At 37.8% G+C, this 21,962-nt stretch overlaps 1 protein-coding gene across 3 annotated transcripts in view; it reads right to left on the bottom strand.

Annotated features, from left to right (window-relative positions):
- gria4a (glutamate receptor, ionotropic, AMPA 4a) overlaps positions 1-21,962 on the bottom strand; it is a 125,310-nt gene that overhangs the window by 17,344 nt on the left and 86,004 nt on the right. For all 3 annotated transcript variants that reach the window (XM_030151786.1, XM_030151788.1, XM_030151785.1), the window contains exons 13-14: positions 20,275-20,435; positions 5,390-5,588 (exon numbers count right to left, since the gene is read on the bottom strand). In XM_030151786.1, coding sequence (XP_030007646.1) covers positions 5,390-5,588; positions 20,275-20,435 — 360 coding nt within the window. The remainder of the gene's footprint in view (positions 1-5,389; positions 5,589-20,274; positions 20,436-21,962) is intronic.

The raw sequence follows: 21,962 nt of genomic DNA, 5'->3' as shown, positions 1-21,962 counted from the left end.
TACTTGGAAGAAGCCAAGGGGGTACTTCAAATTTTTTGGGAAAAATACATGATGTCATCATGTACCAAATACAAAATAAATAATGAGAATTAATGCTGAAATATAAAATACAATAAATGCATTCATATAATAGTTTTATTGTCAATCATTTTGTTTAAGCTTTGATAACATTTTAAGAACATTTCTATTTTATATTATTCAAAATGAGTTTATTTGAGTAGCTGAGTAATTATTTTTTGTTGATGAAAGGTTCATTTATTAATTAATGACCAATTTATTTATTTTTCTATCAATGAAAGAGGGCACTTTTCAGTTTATATTTTACACACAATTTACTTTAAAAAATTGTTAGTTTTTATATATTACAGTAAAATATATGTTGCTTGTTTACAAAGTTTTGAAAATATAAACAGACACCTTTGGCACAGGAACAAATTTGGCCAAATTTTTTTCAATCAAAATGCTGAAGAGAGAGTTGGGGGTTCTTGGCTGAAAAAGTGTATTTCAGGGGATACTCCACTGTAAAAAGACTGAGAACCTCTGAGCTAATGTATACAGTCCATAACAAAGAACAGGTCAGTCATTAAATCACAAAAAAAGAGAACAAATGATTATATACCATCGATAACTATTACTGTTGTAGTTGTGTTCATTGTCACTATATTTCTGGAAAATAAGGTTTTTATATGTAGAGTAAGATGTATAGTAGGATGCCAAAAGTGAAAAAAACATTTGGTTGTGATAAACTTTTAACATTTAGTCATATTGTAGAAAACCCATTAGTGCACCAAACTACTGTACTGTCTAATATGAACATGATGGCATTTACACTAAAATATTCAGAATCAAATGACATTAATCCAGTGGTAGTCTTGAACGGACATACTGCACAGAGAGGGTGATAAGTAATCCTCATTTGATTTGTTTTCATCTGATGTAATGACAGTAAGAGAAGTAGAACACATCTACATATGACACATTTTCCTTTGTGTGTTGTTCTGGATGGAGAGTCACTCTCTGACCACAGATTTGTTAATTCAAATCAATAATGCATGTTCATCGACACAAACAGGGTCATTCTAATATGTAATCTGATTTCTATTCATTGCCACATCATGTTTACACAATGACACTTAAGTCTATTTTCAATATTAGAATTTTTTTCTCTATGGCAATCCACGACCAGACAATATAAACTGTTTCATGGTGTTACAGCTTTATATCTGTTGCACTGATTCTTTGTAAGGATCAGCAAACTACAGAGGTTTCCATCCTTGTAGTCCTTGTAGATAATTACACAGCTGATGGAGAACTCTGTCTTCCATCTTCCATTTTGATTCTCTGGCACATAACGACATTTACAGCCACGTTTAAAATGTAGCACGATGTCTCCACTGACAAGTCAACCATCAATCTTACTTTAAACGATTTTATGACTGGCATAGTCACTGATGATCTGATTGTGCAGGTATGAATTCAGCCAAAGAGGAGCCTTTGAGAGGACATATCTACTTGTCATGATGCACATATTCTATATATATATCTGGAGCACATATGAATACACACAGGAAGTGTCTTTGTGTGTATGTGCATTTCTTTCATCAGTTGATGTATATGAATGTATATGTCAATTTATGTGTTTTTGTGTGTTTGTGGACTGTGTGTACTCAAGAGTGAAAATAACAAGCAAAGGAGTCAAACTGTCATCCTCCATAAGCATCCGTTTTCTTTCTTCTCTTTCTCTCCTGGTGATAAAGTGTTATTCTGCTACTCTGCAAGCGACGGCTTCAGCCTCTGAAACCAGCAACCTGGGCTGTGGGCATAGTATGTGTATGTGTGTGAGTGTGTTGGTAGTGCGTGACGGACACCTATCCCATAATAATGTTGCTCAGATCCAAGTGGACCAGCAGACCCCTCCTCTTTCAAATTTACTCTTTCTGTCTCTTCATCCTTTCTGTTTTTATTTCTCACTTAGTCTAACAGAAACACACAAGTAACATCTTAGCACTGCAGTCTTCTGCCATCCTCATTCATCATGTTTAACCCTTTTTTGGACAAGTGACTATTTTTGATAATTTCCACAAACATTAAATATGGGGCCTCAGTGAGGTCAAGAAGCATGTTGGTTTTTATAACACTATACAGTGATTCAGAGAGATTTCATTGAATTTTTGAAGCTGTAAATAGTGAATATGAGTAACTTTGTCAGTTTATGATATTATAAGAGTTGTTTTATTGCATGTGTTTACTTTTTAGAAAGTGCTGCTTAGATGTTTTAAGGCAAGAGGAGGAAGACTGTCGTCCAACAACACACTAAAGTTAAAATTTTTCATTTCGGAGTATTTCAATGAATGCCCTATAAAGGGTTAAACCATCCATCTATCCATAGCCTCATTTTGAGCTGGGAGGTCGGGATCACCTGTATGATGGGTGAGCTAATGCTAAACACTAGCTTACAGTAAAATGGTAAACTTTATTAAGAAATGGCTTAACAAAATTTTCTGATGATCTTAGTGTAAAACTAGAAAAGCACTCGGAGAGCGCAGACCTCTGCCAAGGCAAATCACCCCCCCCAGATCACCACCAAAATGTAATCACTTGTGCCTTGTGCCAGTATCAATATTTCCTGACAATTTCATCCAAATCCATCCATAACTTTTGAGTTATCTCACCAACAGACAAACAAACACACAGACAGACAAACCCAGATGAAAACATAACCTATTAATTATTGACCACGACTACAGAGGAGTGGCCATTAAATAAAAATATGATATTATTCAATGATCATAAGCTCCAAGTGTACAGCTAGGCCCTAAAATCTTCATGACAAACAAATAATTTTAAGATACCAATTAAAAACTTCTTAAAGGGTTCACATAAAACAACTACAGTCCTTTTTGGGGTTAGCACCTAGTTGATACCAGCAGTATTACACTTTTACAACGCTGCTTTTCCACACTGGCTTCTCTTTGAAGCTGTGGTTCTTGCCCATTGGTTGAGGCCCCATAGGGAAAAAAAAAAAAAAATTACTGGGACCCCTCCAACCAGTGCTGATTACCATTATGATCTGGCACAAATCAAAAATGCACAAAATCTATATTTTCTCCTCCTCTTAAAATAATTCCTAAAACACAAAGAACAACATAAACAAACTGGAACAATAACAATACCAATCAACAACCAAATATCTTCAATTCAGACCTTTGAAATGTTCACTCACATGGTTATGTGTGCTATGGTTTACAGGTTACAGTAACTAAATTGGAAAATGACTAGTTCCCACAGGCCCACTATTTTTTCTCAAGACTACTGAATACCACTAGGTTTAAAATGGCAGCTCATAAACCAATAGGTGAGGTTACAGCTACTCCATCCTGTAATAATACAAAAACTATGCTATAAAAGACTCAAATATAAACACAGAGCAACACATATGTCTCTGTAAGGCCAGTTAAATAAGAATGAAATGACAACATCCATCCACCCACATATGTTCATGTGTATGTGCTTGTGTAACTTTGTTTTATTAGGGGGCTCCTTTTGAGTGCATGTGTTTGTACGTATCAAGAGTATGAATGTGAGGAGAGTGAGACAGGCAGCGACAGTGATGATGATGACTGCGCGTCTGGCCTTGGAGGGATGGATGTGTGACAATACGGTGTGACTCCTTCCAGATTCTTTAACAAAGACTGAGGCTGTAAAGAAGGAAATGGACGCTGTGAGTCACCTTCAGGCAACCAGACTATGGACAAAAAACCTTTTAAATATACACGGACACACAAATCTGCTTTGTGATTGCACACAAGGATTCTTTTGACCATAGATGCATATGCATATGTGCATGTTCAGATACACGCAAAAATGTACATGCACATGCTCATGCAACACACATGCACACACACAGATAATTAATGGTGGTGGCGAATCCCCCTCAGCTGTGGGAGAGTAAATTGCTTTTTCACCCTCCACAGATTTCAGCCCGCTCGTTATGTTGATGATGCCAGAGCCGCTCACAGAAGCACAAACTGTCTGCTATCACCTCCCATCCCCCCGCTCCCCTTCCTCCCCACATCTCCAAATACACACACAAGTCCCCACATCTTTACAAAGCATAACTGTAAATTGGTTTATACACACACACAATGCATGAGCACACAAACAATTCTGAATATTTCTATGGAGCATGACAATGTGACAGATTTGTTTTCGTACATATGATGATGCTGGTGTTTTGCTAGTGTCTGCAGAAAAAAATTCTGTCTTCATCAGCATAGTTTGTCTAAGTGCATTATTGTTAGTTTACGTTTCTCTGTGTATTTATGTGTACTTTTGTCATTATAATCCACATGGGTTAAAGAGTCAGTAGGTGAAGCCACTCTATTACAACCACTTCAGTGCAAATTGCTATAGTAATTTCACTGGTACAGCTATATTGAAAAGCTCCCTGTAATATGTTTTATTTCAAGCCATCCTATATTGTTATCCAAGCAATAATACTTTTTATTTTTCCTTCTATCCTCATCCTCATGTAGAAAAACATTGGTCTGAAATTGCAATTTAGCTCTATCAAACTAAAACCCACATTTCTCCAAGCATTAGTTTCAAAACTTCCTTCAGTTCAGCATTCGGCATTCATGAAGTGAAAGTCATCCTTGCAATCATCTACTTCAACCCAGAACCGCTTGTGAATTTGTTTACACCGTCATTATTTCCTCATCCTTGGCCCATCTACAGACAGAGAAAATTCTGCTGCACGGCTTTTGGCTTTTGTCTGGTTTCAGTAAAAGAGATATCAGCACCTTCATATTTGTTTGCTCTTTCTGGCCCTGATTTGCTTTGAAAATAGAGCTGAAATTTCGTGTTTTGTCTTCGAAGATGAGGTTTAGATACACCAGCAGCCTCCAAAGCTGCAACTTGACCTTTTATGTATTGCACTCTTACCATTCTTTATATGCTTCCCTTTTATTCTATATTATAAACAAGCACATTGAAATCAGGGATGCAAGGAAATCACTCAGCACTGTTTTAGATAAAAGCACAAATATGAAAACAGAGGGCAGTTTATTAAGTGTTCTGACTATTGTGATATTATGTCAAAGTGTATCTTTTACATAGATTAATCTGTAAATTATTAAGATATGTGTGAAAAAACTTTAAGGTGTTTAATTTAGTGTAAGTCTCATGAACACATGGTTGTGCAGTAAAGGCTGCCTTTCTAATGCTGGATCAGTGAGACCAGCAGGATGAAAAATGTTAAGCTTCAGGTCATCTGAAACCTTTTGGTTGTTCTGCAGTATCAGCTCAGTAGCAAATTAACTTGACTTAACATGCCATAGCAAAAGCCTGAAGGAATCAAATAAATGAGCAGAGTGTGTTGGGTCCATACCCTGAAGAACTCCTTAGTAGAGCCTGAGTCCAGTGTCCCGTAGGCTATCTCTGTCTGCTTGGCCAAGTCCTCTGCACTTTCTATGGGCGAGACCATTCTCTCCACAGTGAGGAAGGCAGCCAGGTTGGCTGTGTAAGAGGAGATGATGATAAGGGTGAAGAACCACCACACACCTCCAACAATACGTCCAGACAGAGACCTGGAAAGACAACAGAGAGAAGCAAAGTAGGATGACGAAGGACAGGAGAGAGTGAGGATTTTGAACAAATCAGCAGGAAGGAGCGAAGAAAACAATAAGGAAGGGAAAGAGGTGAGAAACCCAGCAAGATAAAGTAGAGTAACGAATTGGATATGAGACAGGATTATAAATTATGAAAGAAAACATGGTGAAGGTTAATTACACAAAAAATAATGTAAGAAAGGACAGAGTGATAAGGATTAGCAGAGGGAAATAAACAGAGTAGGAAGCATAATTACAGTTAGTTCACACACAACCACCTATTATTTTGCAAATAATTTCTAACACCACCATGTGCATGCCAGTGAAAGTGAAGATACAGACATAACTGTCTTTAACCCTTGAAGAAATCTGGCATAAACAATAAAGGCTGCATCAAACAAACTGTAATCTGAGTGTTTCTCTCATCTATATTCCCTATTTTGCTCATTACCTTCATGTTTAGTTTCCTTATCTACCGCTTGTGAGAAGAAGCATTGAAGTAAGTGGCTACTCATTATGTGGTTTTACTGAATAAACGGAAAGAGTGTAAATAAGAGTGGGAGAATTTAAGAGAAAGAGAGAAAGGTGGGAAAAGTAACAAAATGTTAAGTTTCCTTAAAAATGCATCAGTCCTTGAAATGCTACTTGGCACAAACAGCAAAATAAAACATTCATGCTTTAGAAAAAGTGAGAAAGAATGCAAAGAAGGTTTTGAGGAAGACCTTTTATTCCTTTTCTTTACATTATATGGATGTAATAAAACCCTCAAATTCAAAGAAAGAAAAAAAACAATACTTCTTTTTCAATTTCAACCCAAACTAATCTATAAATAATATATTACTACTTTTTTTCCCGTTTTTTTTTTTTTTTCTTTTTTTCTTTTGTCATTTGTGATTTATTGCGATAGTGGGCAAAGGAAACAGAGGGGATGACATGCAGCAAAAGGTCTGGACTGGATTCAAGCCCAGGTCGCTGCAGTGAGGACTCAGCCTTGCATGTGGTAAACACTCAGTGGAAGCGCCCTCTACCTGCTCACATTAATTATATCCAAATCCTGACAGAATTATAGAATAAATGTCCAAATGGACAAAGAGCTCTAGCTGTGTTAATGCACACAATCTGAAAAGGCCCTTCATTTCTCGGACATGCAGTGTAGCTGCTCAAAGTAATATATGAGTTATTTTTGGGTGGGCTGTGTTTAAAGGAGTGCGGCCTGGGGAGAAAAGGAGAGAGATAGCTGAAAGGTGCAGTGACGCCTGACTCGGCATAAATTGTCGCCTTTTGGAGCAACTCTGCATTCTGCTGCTGCTCAAGCCAGCGCACCTATTAATCCTCTCTCTAACGCACGCACACACACACACACACACACACACACACACCCCTATGCACACAAATATGAATTGATAGCGTGTGTCCTTGAGGCATTGATCTGTTTACCTGAATTAATGAAACTGCTGTATACTGTGAAAGATTCCTGTGGGAAAGTGCCATTAAGTTCTGTTTTATAAAGACAGTTAATGTTTTTGCAAACAGGGGAAATTTGTGAATAATTGACAGGTAAGAGCTTAAAAGCTTAACATGAACTTTTAATGAAAATGAGGCCTCTCATATAGACACAACCACTTGACTAGGTGTTTGTTAAAGTGTTCTGATTGGACAAGATGAAGCCACTGTAACAACAATGATATAATATGATGGAGGAATTTCAATAATTTGCCTCATACCTGCCTCTATGACCAGAATAACAAAAAAATAATACAATAGTGTTGTCTATGAGGAGGAAGAGAAATAGACGCAGATGATGGGTATTTAGAAAAATATTTCCATACATTTTCTACAGTTTCCTGCAGAGACCAACAGGGGGCGTGCAATCTGATTGGTTAGCTGGTAAATGAGCTGTGGCACCATTTTAATCCGACCTTATGGAGCATGAGTGTAATTTAAGTAGGCATCTAAACAACAGGAGAGGGATGAATAAAAACAAAGCAAATGTGGATGAAAAGAATGCAAAAAGAACTAAGAAGATATAGATAAAGACAAACAGAAAAGAATTTATAATAATGTATTTATGAGGTGTTAATATTTATATAAAAAAACATTGTATTGTGTTGTATTGTGGGAATATTATTCCTAAAACATGACCAGATATGTTGTTTTCCACATAATCTTCACCCATGAACCCATGAAGCTTGAAAGCAGCATCGATTTGTGCATGGTGGGGGTGTTACTTTAAGTGACTACAACATGTAAGGAATCAGCTGAAGCAGAAGTTACCATATTGATCTTTAAGGGGCAATTCATCCTCTGTGTTTGATCTGCTCTCAATACAGGAGCAGCTGAGTGCCGCGGTGCAAATCAGAGGCTGATACTAGAGATTTTAGAAATGCTAGTATTTACACCATATGAATGTGTGCTTCCAGACAAAGCCCATATACCTGTGGACAAGAAACTACAAGCTGAAGTAGTAGTTTTCTTTACTCTAAGCATTTAGACGGATGCCGGTAGAGATTTGTGGTAGGAAGGAGAACATAATTTTACAAATAGCCCCCTGTTCGGATGTGAAAATCATCTTATTAAATGCTCCTAATTTCATACTTACAGAGAGAATCTGAATATTAAACCAGCTACAGCAACACACAGCTCCAGATTGTTCTTTGATTGTATAGGTGCAACGTAGCCAATACAATCAAGAAGCAAAAAAGCTCTCTCTTAAAGGGGTTATATGTAGTATTTATGTTCCAAACTCTCCACAGTAGAAGACTCTTATGACTACCAAAATAATCGATGAATCAACACTTTGTATCCACAGACTGTACCACTCACTGAATACAGTATAAACACACGTCTGTTTTATGGTATCATAAAGTTTTTCGTCTTCACATGAAAAATCCTAGCTGGTTATTTTGACAGTTGGACAATATAACTGTGTGTCTTATAACACTTTGTTGGCTGATAGTTTACATTATAGCTCTGTTTAGCGGGGTAATAATAATAATAATAATAATAATAATAATAATAATAATAATAATGGATTGGATTTATATAGCGCTTTTCTAGGCATCCAAAGTGCTTCACATTATTGACCCATTATTCATTCGCTCTCACATTCCTCTTCTGGTGGTGGTAAACTACACCTGTATCCACAGCTGCCCTGGGGCTGACTGACAGAAGCAAGGCTGCCAATTAACACCTACAGCCCCTCTGACCACCACCAAACATTCATACACCAGTGTGAGTGGTACTGGAGGCAAGGAGGGTGAAGTGTCTTGCCCAAGGACACAACAGACGGACTAGCAGAGATGGATTTGAACCACCAAACCTTAACCTATAGCAGTGTTTTTCAATCTTGGGGTTGGGACCCCATGTAGGGTCACCTGAAATTTCTAGTAATTGATAAAAATAAATAAATAAATGAATAAAAAATATATGGTGAGTAGAGAACGTCAATCACAATCCATAAAAGACATGACAAACTCTGAAGCTGAAACTGAGGCACTGTGGTACTGTTTATCTTTCAAATGTTCTTTGTGGTCAGTTTCAGATGCTGCAGCTCTTTCATAATTCATAGTTTGAGTTATTGATTGTTCAGTATTAATTGTCAGACTTGTAAATCCAAGCTGGACTGACTGTACATATCCTGACCGAGAAAATAAAATTCTCACTTTGTGCAGTAATCTACACCTGGTTTTTCTGCCTCCGTCCATAATAATATACATGATATAGACTAAATGTTGTCTAAAATTAACGTTTATTTGCAACATAGTATAGCAAACTATTACATGATCAAAACCAAATTAATTTTAGCAAAAAAAAAAAAAAAAAGTCTCCGTTTTGAATGTCTGGGATCGCCAAAAATTTGTGATGTTAAAATGGGGTCACGAGCCAAAAAAGGTTGGGAACCACTGACCTGCAGCAACCTGAAAGCCATGAACCATGTAATGTAACCACAATCTCAGATCTACATCAGTTCACTTGAGTTTTTATCCTTAAGTCAACTTCACAACAAAAAGGCTGCATTTGTCAATACCAGCTTTTTGTGGTTGTTTGCATTGTTGTATAATGTTTGTTTGACGGATGAATCAGTTCATTTGAGTCACCTGCAGATGAATGCATACAGTGCATTTTTAGATTTCATTTGTCTAGAACAGTGACAGGACCGCATTAGACGCAGCATGTGGTTTTTCCAAATGAATCATCCTCGACATGCATGCAAAATGAATATGTAGTCACAATAAATGTTTTACAGCCACTCTCTTAATATTTCAAAGTGTAAACTGTTCAGCTCACAGGTTAAAAAAGCTACTTGAGATGCCAGTTCATATTTAAAGCGATTAAATGATTGACTGATTGAAGCTTGTACGTGGAGCCTGAAAGCCTAGTTCAGGAACAGCATAAGTGAATACAAAGTAGATGTATTGAGAAGACATGATTAACAACATGTCTACTTCCCAATGTGTTGTCCTTGGTGTTGTTTGTATGCATGTGAGTATCTGAATGAACAGAGTGGGAGGCATAAACCACTGTTTGGCCTTGGTTAAAGTTAAAGAACACGTTTCCCTCCTCAGGGCTGATGGAGCATGCTGTAATCAGATGACGCTATGTGTGAGTGCACATGGAGGTGTTCACATGTGCATGTCACTCTACATTTGTGTACGTGGGTGAGCTTTCAGAGTGATGCCCTTGATTCTTTCTATGATGCGTCTTTGTGAACGTGAATGTTTTTTTTTTTTTTTTTTTTTTTTTTTTGTGGCAGTGTGAACGTGTGTGTCTCCTGTCTTTGCAGCTGTGCCGTGTGTGTTGGTATGCAACAGGCGAGTCACTCTATAGCGGGTCATGTATCATCTATGATAGCCAACAGATTGCCTCCCCAATCCTCTGTGTGAAAGATTAATGGCATGCTGTTCCTCTCTCTCTTTCTCTCTTTTTCACACACACATAGTTCTGAGCAACTCATTCTTTTCATCCTTTGCATCTGGATTTTCTTACCCCGACAGAAGAGGCGGCAGTTTTAGCTACTGTGTGTGTGTGTGTGTGTGTGTGTGTGTGTTTGCATGCCTATCATCTAACATGTTTCATCATCTATATGATAATTAATGGGGAACAAAGATGATCTCATTGTTCAACAACATGTCATTGCTTCAAGTGCAAGAATAATCTTAATTGTGGGGATTAAAAAACTTCCAAATTCACATAGTATAGGCATAAAAAGATAAAAGCATAGAAATACACGGTCAGCCATAACATTATGACCACTGACAGGAGACGTGCTAATAATATTGGTTTGTCCAACACCTCCCACAGATGCTCAACTGTCCTCAGATTGGGATGGCCTTCCTTAGTCTGTTTGGTCTGTACTAAGCACTGCAGACCAGCAACACCCAACAAGACCTGCAGATGTGGAGATGCTCTGACCCAGTCATCACCGTTACAATATGGACCTGGTCAAAGTCACTGAGTTCCTCTTTACCCCACCCCCCAAAGGGGAAGCAAGGGCTATTGTTTTTGGTTTGGGTTGTTAGTTTGTTTGTTTGTTAACACTTTAGCAGCAAAACCATTGGTTGAATTCATACCAAATTGAGTTTCTAGATCGCCAGGGACCCAGAATAAATCAGATTACATTTTGGGAAAAGTAGGTCAAAATTTTTTTTAATGATTTTTTAAAATCTGTTTTTTTTCTCTCATTTACTTATAATGGGTGAAATTTTAAATGTCTATTAAAATGCCAATTTTGTTTAAATTTACCTCAAAGTTGGCACATATATAAAGGCAATTGATAGGCTGACATTAGCGCATGCATAGACATGATGACATCAGCTGGATTGATGCTAAAATAAGCTACAATACGTGTAAAGGGTGGGGTTTGTTGTGCCTGGCACCACTTGTGTTGATCATTTTTCTGCTTCTAACACATCAGCTTCAAGGACTAAATGTTCACCTGCTGCCTAATATATCCAATCTAGTGAAGAATGCCATTGTAATGAAAGAATCAGAATTATTACCACTTCTCCTGTCAGAGGTCAGAATGTTATAGTTGATGTGTGTACACTATATGGGCAAAAGTATTGGGACATTTAGGTGTTTCACTGCTTACAGGGGGCTGGGATACAAAACAAAAATAACGAAAGTCACAATATACTTATACATTACCATAAATATCATTGCAAGGAGCCTTTCTACTCTGTCTTTAGGGTTAATGTTGTGTACATTGTCATCTCAAACGTTGACAAAGGGTTTCTGAGTCTGTATGTAATTTTTCTTTTTTGTTTTAAATCATTGTAATGAATTTAATTAAAAAAAAAAAGTTTTAAATGTTTAACCTTTAGATTTCTGAAACATTTGTCATGTTCTGAACATAAATAATATGCTAAAACCAAAAGTAACCATCTGGTTTCTTCAACTCTCACTCAGCAAGAAGAATCAACCTTTTAACTTTAAAGAAATATTGATTTTGACAATAATTATGATAATTATCAACAACTGACATGAACATTTTTATCACGATAATATTTCAAATCAACTGGAATGGGAGGTCCTACCAGCCCCATATGTTTGTCCATATAGTGTAAATCTGACACATCCAAACCCTATAGACTGTATATGTAGATTTATGATGCACTGTGAAGTTGTGTATAGCAGCTCCAGAAGCAATGACACATTTCTATCACTCATTAGACATGACATCTTGTCAGCTGTTGAAGTCACTTCCTGTCTTGTTACAGAGTTTTGACAGCATTCAGTTTTTATAGCTATCAATTACCCTCAGCCACTCATCTTATTATATAATAGAATCAGATAACCCAGTAAACTTGATCAAAAAGATACTAACCAGATGCAAAATATCTGATGATGCCAGCCTGAACTGACAGAAATCAACTTTTGAGAAAAAAAAAGGTATTTTGTACTAATTCTTGAACTGGTTCTATTCTGGACTCTAGTAACCTTGGTTAAATCTAGTGAACCAGCCCATGATTCCACAGGTATTGGGTACAACTACTCTATTCAAGAAGCCTCAGTAACAGAGGTGGTCCACAATATGGTAACATGATGCTCTGTCCCGTTGAGCTTCGCTTTTATTGTCTTAATTCTAGTTTGTTTAGCATTTGTTTTTATATTCAAGTAAAACCCTTCTGTTTATTCTTTCTTATGATCCACTCTAGTTTTCAACTCAACAGGCACAAAATCACCACCAAACACTGGGCTTAGTTATTGCACATTATTTTTTCCACTTATTTCTCAGACATACTCATTGTTGTTGCCTCCATCATCTCTTACCAACTTGCAGAAAACAAAACAATACAATATAAAACTGCAACAACTTTAAATCAGCGGAAAAGCTTGGAAACAGACTTTCCGGTTCTGAACCAATTTAATTCTGGTTGAAATGCTCTGAATATTTGAAAATTAGGTTTGCAGACTGACAGGGCTCTATGCTAGTTTAACCCATAAAGACCCAAACAGCCTCCAGTGACCAAAACCATCTACTGATGTAAACTGTTTAATACCTGTAGATCCATCAGTCCTATCAGTGCATGTAAATAATTGGTATAAAATACAGTTTGTCATCTTTTCATGGTCATCAGATACTGGGGCACTGATAAGGGGGGGTAAACATGACAAATTCATGGGGCCCAGTATTTGTGGGGGGCTCACAGAGCAGTGAAGGGGGCCCAGTGGATATAGAATTTGTGAAAATTTCATGTAAGATCTGCTATTTAAGAGAGGTGTAGAAGTCAGGAGGCGAACGTTGAAAGTATGTTGAGTTTCATTTTCGTTTTAACGGTATCATAAGTGACGCTGTGTATGGAACGCACCCACACATACATTTACAGCAACCAACCCTGGTCCTCGAGAGCTACCATCCTGCATGTTTTTGATGTATCCCTCTTCCAACACACCTAATTCAAATGATAAGCCAATCATCAAGTTCTGCAGAAGCCTGATAACGACCATCAGGTGTGCTGGAAGAGGGAAACATCCAAAACATGGAGGATGGTAGCTCTCGAGGACCAGGGTTGGTGACCCCTGATCTATATGATTAGTAAATTAAATATAGGAAAATACATCATTTTCACTGAAGAACTGCAAAATTTAGAGGATAATATTATAATAAATGGTGCTCAATCACAAAAGAAAATTGAAATATAGAGAAAAAAACTATTTTGGAAGTACCACATAAGTAGCACTGGGTCTTTATGGGTTTAAAATGGCTATATGTGCACTTACTGAAAGAGGTGGGGTTTATGACTTATACTGAAACTAGTTACCAGGTTGTGACCTTTAGTTTATTTTTGGCCATTTTCTTTACACAATCGATGTCCAATTACACAACATATAGAAACACATTTCAAGTCCATAAATGTTCTCTTCACTGTGTTTTTGTGTGCCTTACAGCCTTTGTATATGTGTATTTAAATCAGGTCAAAGTGATTTACAAAGTAATTTTATTGCAGTTATCACAAATTATGAATCAACATTTTTCTTTAAAAAGCAAATCAGGATCAGTGCAAAAGCATAAAAGAGAACTGCACTTACAACAGGGAAATTACACCCAATTAAAAGGGTCTCAGCTTGAGAATGATGTGTTTATATAAATTAGATGCTAAGAAATACTCCCTTACTTTTTGTCAAAGACCTGTGGATGGGGAAAAGGCTGGACTTCAGGGTGCAGACTTTCTTTTCAAGTGACTTTGACAGACATGTTATGTTGACTCCGTATCTCGGTGTCATTGGAGAGCCAGAGCTTTATGGTCAGCTGATATATATCTTTGTCCTTCTGCTTTTCAAAGAAAATAAGAACATTAAGGAATGCAGCTGGACGGAAGGGTAGCCTTGCTTTTTTTCCCACGTTTTTCATCTCATCTTTTATCTCGGTTAGCTGTCTCTTACATGCGCTACAGGTGTGAAATAAAGTGAATCTACTGATTGATTGAAACAGGGAGAAAGACGCTACAGCACATTGAGTCAGAAGAAAGAGCAAGAAGGCAACACATCAAAGAAAATCAGATTAATAGATTAAAGATAAGGAGCAGCAGGCAGATAATGAAAGGCATAATGAAATAAAATAATAACACGGATAATAAAAGTGAAGCAGAACAGATGTGAGATATCCAGAGAGAGAGAGAGAGGGAGGAACAAAAGATAAGTCACAAAGGATTTATAAACACTATTGGTGGTAATTTTCAGATTCACATCCACTCAATATGATTGGATGCTAATCAGTGACCTTGAGACTAATCATTAATTAGTCAGTAAGCTTCAGTGCTCCACTGTTGTTTGTTAGTCATGCCATTAGCTGGATCTGTTGCTACCATTAACTATTCAACACACCCACAGCCATTTACTCAATAGTTACACATGACACTCAGTCACTCACTCACACACACACACTAACACACACAAGCTAAATGCAGTGAGTGCATCTACCCAGGAACATCCACACATGCACGCCCACACAAACAAGAGAGGAGAGCTGTAATTTCAGATGTTTATTGACAGAGACAGATCCAATCCCTCTGAGATGTTCACTGCTGATCAGTTTACCTCCATTTCTCTCTTGCACTTGCTCTTGGTCTTTTTCAGCATACAGTCTGTCACACTCCTGCCATCAATTCATCGCCACCTTTCAAAAATAGTCCCAATTTGTAACTGTCCATCACTTTTTCCTCTCTCACCTTTCGTCCTGTGATATACAGTACATGCCAGTTACTGACATTAAAGCCTCATGGCAGGTGTGTGGTGCAAGTGCTGCCTCAAGGTCACTCTGATGTGTCTGAGTGTGAAAACACACTCATGTCCAGCCATTACCTTTTGGTTGATTGGAAAGGTGAGTGAGCTGCAAATCAATGCGTTTGCAGGAGAGGGTTCATGTCTGCATCTCAAAGAAAGTGTCAAGGGTTTGCAAGATGATCGTGAAGAGGCTATGCTATAATTTCTGCCTGTGGACATGTCTGTGAAGATAGCTGATGTTGACACTACAAAGCAGCAGTAATCGGCAACAATATGTCCAGAGAAAGATAGGGATTCATAAGAAAGAAGGGAGGAAAAGAAGAGAAAGTTGGGGAGAAAAGAGGGAAGATATGGCGATTAAGATATAGAAAAGATAAGGTGATAGCTAGCTGGTTCAGTCTGGATAGACAGACAGACAGAAAGAAGGAGAGAGTGGGAGAGTTGGATGTGTGTTGTACTGTGTCTCCCAGACTGCAGAGATGACTGCAGCAGGGAGAGAGGGACCCACACAGAATACCAATGGATCTACTCTGGCAGCTCAATACACAATGCAAACACACACAATCTCATACACACACATGCAGAATATAAAGTCAAATACCCAGTGTTTAACACGTAGGCTGTTTGACCGACAGACGTCCATAGCAGTTCTAAGACAGACAAGAGAGCAACCATAATACAAGATGTGTAAAGAAACACAAATACAAAGCAGATAGCCAAACAGGCAGAATGCAAAGAATATGCACACCCTCACAGTGTGAAATAAACATACACTGACAATAGAGAGAAAGGCATTCAGCTAGACTGTAACAATATCTTCTTGTGCAGAGGTGGCCTCTGTCCCTTTATTCCCGGCTTCACAGTAAATGCCAACCTCAATATTCTGATCCCTGCTGAGTATCCAGGGAAGATGCAAGTGATGGATGGAGGGGAGGAAGGACAAACCCAAAACCAAAGTGGTCAGGGGGAAGTCATATATGAAGAAGACTTAAAAAAAAAAAAAAGTAATGACCATTAAAATCTATTTTAATGATTTCTGATGAAGAACTAGGAAGATGGAAGAAAAAAAGTGACTTTCTCTTCTCAAAGACAGCAGCTGCTAAAGGAGTAAACACAGAGTCCAGATCTTTCTAAACATATTTTGCATCATCTCATAAACTGAGGATGTAGCAGGTACCTAATATGAGAAATAATGACACAAGACAGGAATGTGTGGGTACTGATTAATATGCACGTAACGCTATGATCACATTTCAGTTTACAAGGTCTTTTAGAGAATGCTGTTGAGTTTTGCATTTTCTGTCAATTAACAGGACAAGCAAACTAATAAACAGGATTATTTCTAATATAATTAACATTTTATGGTTCATAATTTCCACCCAGTTAAATAATTTTAAAAATCTGACTTGATTATTGATGCACAAATAAAAGCTGCAGTTTAGCCCAGATGTCTGTGTAAAATCACACCTGCCTCATAAATGAGCAGACCACAGAGATACACGATATGATCCTTAATTAAGACTCCATGGATGTGAAACACCAGTTGAGTACGCAAAACTGGGAAAATTTCTTCTTCATATTCTGGTATGTTTTCTTCTACTGGCTTAATAAAAATGAGTCTGGTGTGTTGTTGGTGCACATTATCAAATAGCACAATGAGGTCATTAATATGTTAGATTGTTTTAAAATGAACTAATTTACTTTCATTAACAAACAATACACATTCAGTGGTGGAAATAATTACAATTTATTTATTTCAGTAAGAAAATAGTCTTCAGGGATGTGCACGGCAGCAAAAAATCTACTTTTATTCGACTGTGTTATTACTTGTGCGACAAAGTGTAGTGGCAATATGACTTTGCCTGCCTTCGAAGGCAAATGACGGATTGGTAGATTAGAGGAAATGTACTGAAAGGACAGAAATATGATATGACCCGATGATATGCATGACACAACTCCTATTCTGAGGACGTGATCTAGTGTTTCTGCAAAGGAGTGTCACAGTGAAGGCCCATTCATCACATGGTTTTATGGCAGATAAACTTGTCCGTGGCCTATTTATTTTTGAACAGTATCTATTTTTCTGCCTCTGACTCGAGGACATTAAAGGTTTAGTGCATTTCTATAGTATTTTAATCAGACAATCTAAGGAAATAGTCAGGCTTATATGGGGAAAACAAGTTACAGTTAATGATCAGATGTCATTTTAGTATCATCACTCCTCACTGAATATATGTGCTTTAGCCTATCTTTTGTTTCAGATTAGGTTAGTGGTAATAACTTATTTCTACTCTGTCAGAGGAAAGTACAATGAGTGCATTCAGGTATGCTGGGGTGGAGGGGAGGTAGTGATGATAGACTGATGCTCACAGCGAGTGTTGTAGCAGCTTAAGCAAACAAAAGAGTGAGCAGAGCATGACAGATTAAAGAGACTGCCTTATTGCACCGAGTGTGCAGGATAGGGTGAAAAAAGTGAGTGTACAGCTCATCTTGAATGGAGAGAAGTTGCATTCGTCATCTGCCTCGTTTATGTGAACTTTCCCAAAACACAAGCAGGCGGTGCTTTTTAGGCAGGGAGATTTATCTGAGAGTCATCAATAACAACAGTGACTTCTGATAGGGAGGAATATAACTCATAACTCATAATGAGGCAGATTATAAACACTGTCTGTTGCTTTTTGTGCTGCTACAACAGAGGAGTGCAGCTACCAAATCAGACATAGGTACAACTGGAAAACAATAAACACTAACAAAACTCCAAAGTCAAAACACAAATGCATTAAAATAGTATTAACAATAAGCAATAGTGAGCGTGCATGCTTAACTTTTGCACTGCATTTACTTTCCTCTAATTAGGAAGTATTTATTTAGCTTATGTTAGCCTGCATGTGCTATGCTGTGAATATTGCATTTAAGTGTCCTGCAGCTCTGTTCTGTACACATGAAGGAGTTGCATTTCCTGAGCCAAATGTGCATCACACTTTCAGTTTGTTCCCTGATCATTATAGGAGACATTTTCATACAGCTTGGCAGAAAATAATTCAAAGTAATGTTCACAGAATGAATTAATTTTATCTACAAAACAAACAAACAAAACAGAGAATCCATGAATGGCGTTTGCATTGAAAACAAAGGAAAACTAATAGTCTAGTGAATAAAATCAAGGAGGGCAAAATGTTTCTAAGTGACAGTTTTCTCAATTTGAGAATATAATCTGGCATTTATGAGTGCAGTAATCCAGTTCTATAGAAAACTTGGGCTGTATTGGAAGTGACAGAGCCTGGTGATTTATATGACAAACACTGGCTTCATGTAAGTATCACATTATCGCTATGACAGCTGTACTGTAGCTTATGCACACACATCTATAACAAGGCCTGTAAGTGATGGAACACTCTGTGTGTGTGTGTGTGTGTGTGCGTGTGCGTGCGTGTGTGTGTGCGTGTATGTGTATGAAATGGCACACTGGGTGTTTTTTTCTGTTTGTGTGTCTAAGTACTGTTTGCAGTCATGTGCACATCCTGTGTGTTTGTGCTTGTGTGAATCTGTGTGTGTGTGTGTGTGTGTGTGTGTGTGTGTGTGTCCGTCCACTGTGAGTGTTTTGCATTTTGCGTGTTGCAGTTAGAAATGGCCTGTCAGTCACAGTAAAGTGGGGAGGAGTGGGAGACGACAGGTGTCGGGAAGCGGAGGAGAGATAGAGGGAGAGTGTGAAAGAGATGGATGAAAGAGTGAAAGAGGAGGCAAAGGAGCAAGAGAGGAGGAGGAGGAAGAAAATGAAGTTTGGGCAGCTGGTGTAAAACCTTGTTCTCATTCCAAAACTAAATGGAAATGTGGCGATCGGTGGTTTAAAGCTTGATTAAAATGAGAAAAAGAGTTTGAGATTGTGTGTTTGTTACAAATAGCTTGTTTAAAGTCTGTTAGAGCAGCTGAAAAATGGTTAAAGCTAAAACTACTCTAACACTGAACATTAAGTGTTCTGAACTGCAATATAACTGAAGCAGTTTACTGGGAATACCCGTCTGCTGCAGACAGCGATATGTTTTAACTTCACATCTTTTGAAATATGAGAGCAATGAAAACTTTGAAACAAATACAGAGATTAGGAAATGTAGGTAACGCTGAATTCCACTGAAAAGGTTCATCATTTTGTAAGAGAACAAAATATGACAGAGAAAACAAAATCATGGCCAACAAGAATCTTACAGACAAAAGTAAAGACAACAAATTACCTTTATCCTGCAGAAGAATATCATCTCCTGTCCATTCATATACTCTACCGCCTACTTATCTGTCATCATTCGGTAACACAAACACTTAACTCGGCCACTCGTGCTTTTTCCTCTTCATCCTCATCTTCTCTCACTTCTGTCTAACTTTTGACTTGGTGTAAAGCTCTCCCTGCTGCTTCTTCTCTCCTTAGATTAACTCCCTAAAGGTCCTGAAGATGATGGCCATGAATTTTTCACTAAACTGCATTCTCAGGTTATCAATAATAAAATGCCATATTCTTATAAATATTCTAAAAATACAGCTGGACTCTGCCTCTTCAGAGATCTATTAAAAATTCATATAGACCTAGGAAACTGCTAAATCTCCCACCATGGTGGACCTATATGGACACGATTGCTGGAATGTGTGCAGGTGTTTTCTTTTCACACTTGTGTCTTTGTGTTTGAGTAGCAACTCCAGTTTAGTGGTAAAGTAAGAAATGTGCTAAAAGAGGTGATTCACATGGTTAACACTCTGATTCAGTACTGCCTAATATTACAGGACTGGAACATACACAGTTAAGCAGACACACACGCTATTCCCAGATGACACACACTTTTTATGGACACGTAGCTCACAGGCCCAAATGCTATCTCTTACTCTCACTGTCTGACACACTCTCATTCACTCTGCATGCCTCTGTCTCACACACATTATTTCCCTCCCTCACCGTGGCGAGATGTCACAGCCCTGTTGCATGAAGGCTCCCAGAGAGAACCACAGCGAGTTGAAGATGCCAAACTCGTTCGGAGGTTGGTCAGTGGGGCCCTGCTCAGTAGCACCCTCCTCAGGTTCCTCTGCGTGCCACTCGTATGGACTGAAGCGACTCACCTGTGTGAAAAAAATCAGACGTTACTGGGCGGGTGATGAAGAAATAAAGATCAGTAGAGATACATTAATGTGATACAATAAGTGCATTAAAACTGTGTACGAGCCATAGCCATATAAATTTAAATTAATTCATATAATTCACAGGATTATTTCTGGACCTGCTGCGGTGGTCCTGCCTCTTCCCTGCCCTCATCATCACCACTCACTTATCCTCAACTGCCTCCATGTGTCTCCCCCTACTCCCCCCTTCTCCCCCAGTCTCTATCTCTATCACTCTCTCTTTTTCTCTTTCTTTACTTTCTCTCTTTAACCCCAACTGGTCAAGGCAGACGGCCATCCTCCAGGAGTCTGGGTCTGCTCGAGGTTTCTGCTGTTAAAGGGAAGTTTTTCCTCGCCACTGTCACCAGTCACAAGTGTTTGCTCCTGGAGGATTCTGTTGGGTTTCTGTAAATTGGCTTAGAGTCTGGTTTTGACCAGCTCTATATATAAAGTGTCATGAGATAACTTTTTTTGTGATCTGGCATTATATAAATAAAATTTGATTGATTGAGTGATTTAATTGGTTTTCCCCTGTAAGTCGCTTTGGAAAAAAGCGTCTGCCAAATGCATAAACATAAACATAAACATATAAACTCAAACGGATAGTAAGTGATACAAATACATTATTACAAACATTAAATCATTTAACCCATTGTTGTGTTGTGGCTGCCTCCACCGTTACCGCCGCCACAATAATACTAGCAAATTAGACTACTGGTATTATATATTATTATTATTATTATATTATATTATATTATATATTATTATATATTTAGCATTATTACAACAATTATTATTTTCCCCATCACTCCCCCTACTATCTTTCTCACTTTCATTCACACTCCCCTCTTCCCCTTTTCCCTAACACCCCTAAACAAGCTATATTGTTTAGTTGCTCTTTACATTTATGATCTTTTTCACTGTAATAGGATGTTGTCGTTGTTGTTTGTCATTACTCTGTCATTGTTGTTGTTTTTGGTTTGTTTATTTGTTTGATTTTCCCTTTGTATATGTGTTGTTCTTGTTGTTTTTCTGTCCACAATGTCTTGTTATCTATCACTAAAAAACAAAAACAAAAAAGAACTGTATATGAGCTAAAGAATACAAATAACACCCAAAGCATACATTTCCATATGTCCAAATGCAGACATACTCTAGTACACATGACAGTATATAACCTGAAAACAAGGCTGGCTTTGACCTTGTTTCTGTAACATGTATAGAACCTGGTGGCAGAGCTGGTCCTGACTGATTTGATGCCTTGGGGAAGATTTGAGCTGGTGCCCATTTTTACTCCTCTTCTCTTTTTTTTTCTTCCCCAGGCATCACAGGACTTTAGTGTTTTGGAATTTTTATTATATTTTGGGAATACACACTATAGTACCAATACAGAGGTGAAGTTATTGTGGGCTTGATAAAAAAATGTATGTTTTATTCTGACTCAGTTCATACATTTAAAAACAAATGTGAATGCATCTTCACTCATTT

The sequence above is a fragment of the Sphaeramia orbicularis genome, chromosome 13 (genome assembly GCF_902148855.1).
Source record: "Sphaeramia orbicularis chromosome 13, fSphaOr1.1, whole genome shotgun sequence".
In the NCBI taxonomy this organism is placed as follows: domain Eukaryota; kingdom Metazoa; phylum Chordata; class Actinopteri; order Kurtiformes; family Apogonidae; genus Sphaeramia; species Sphaeramia orbicularis.
This window is presented reverse-complemented; position numbering and strand designations above follow the sequence as displayed.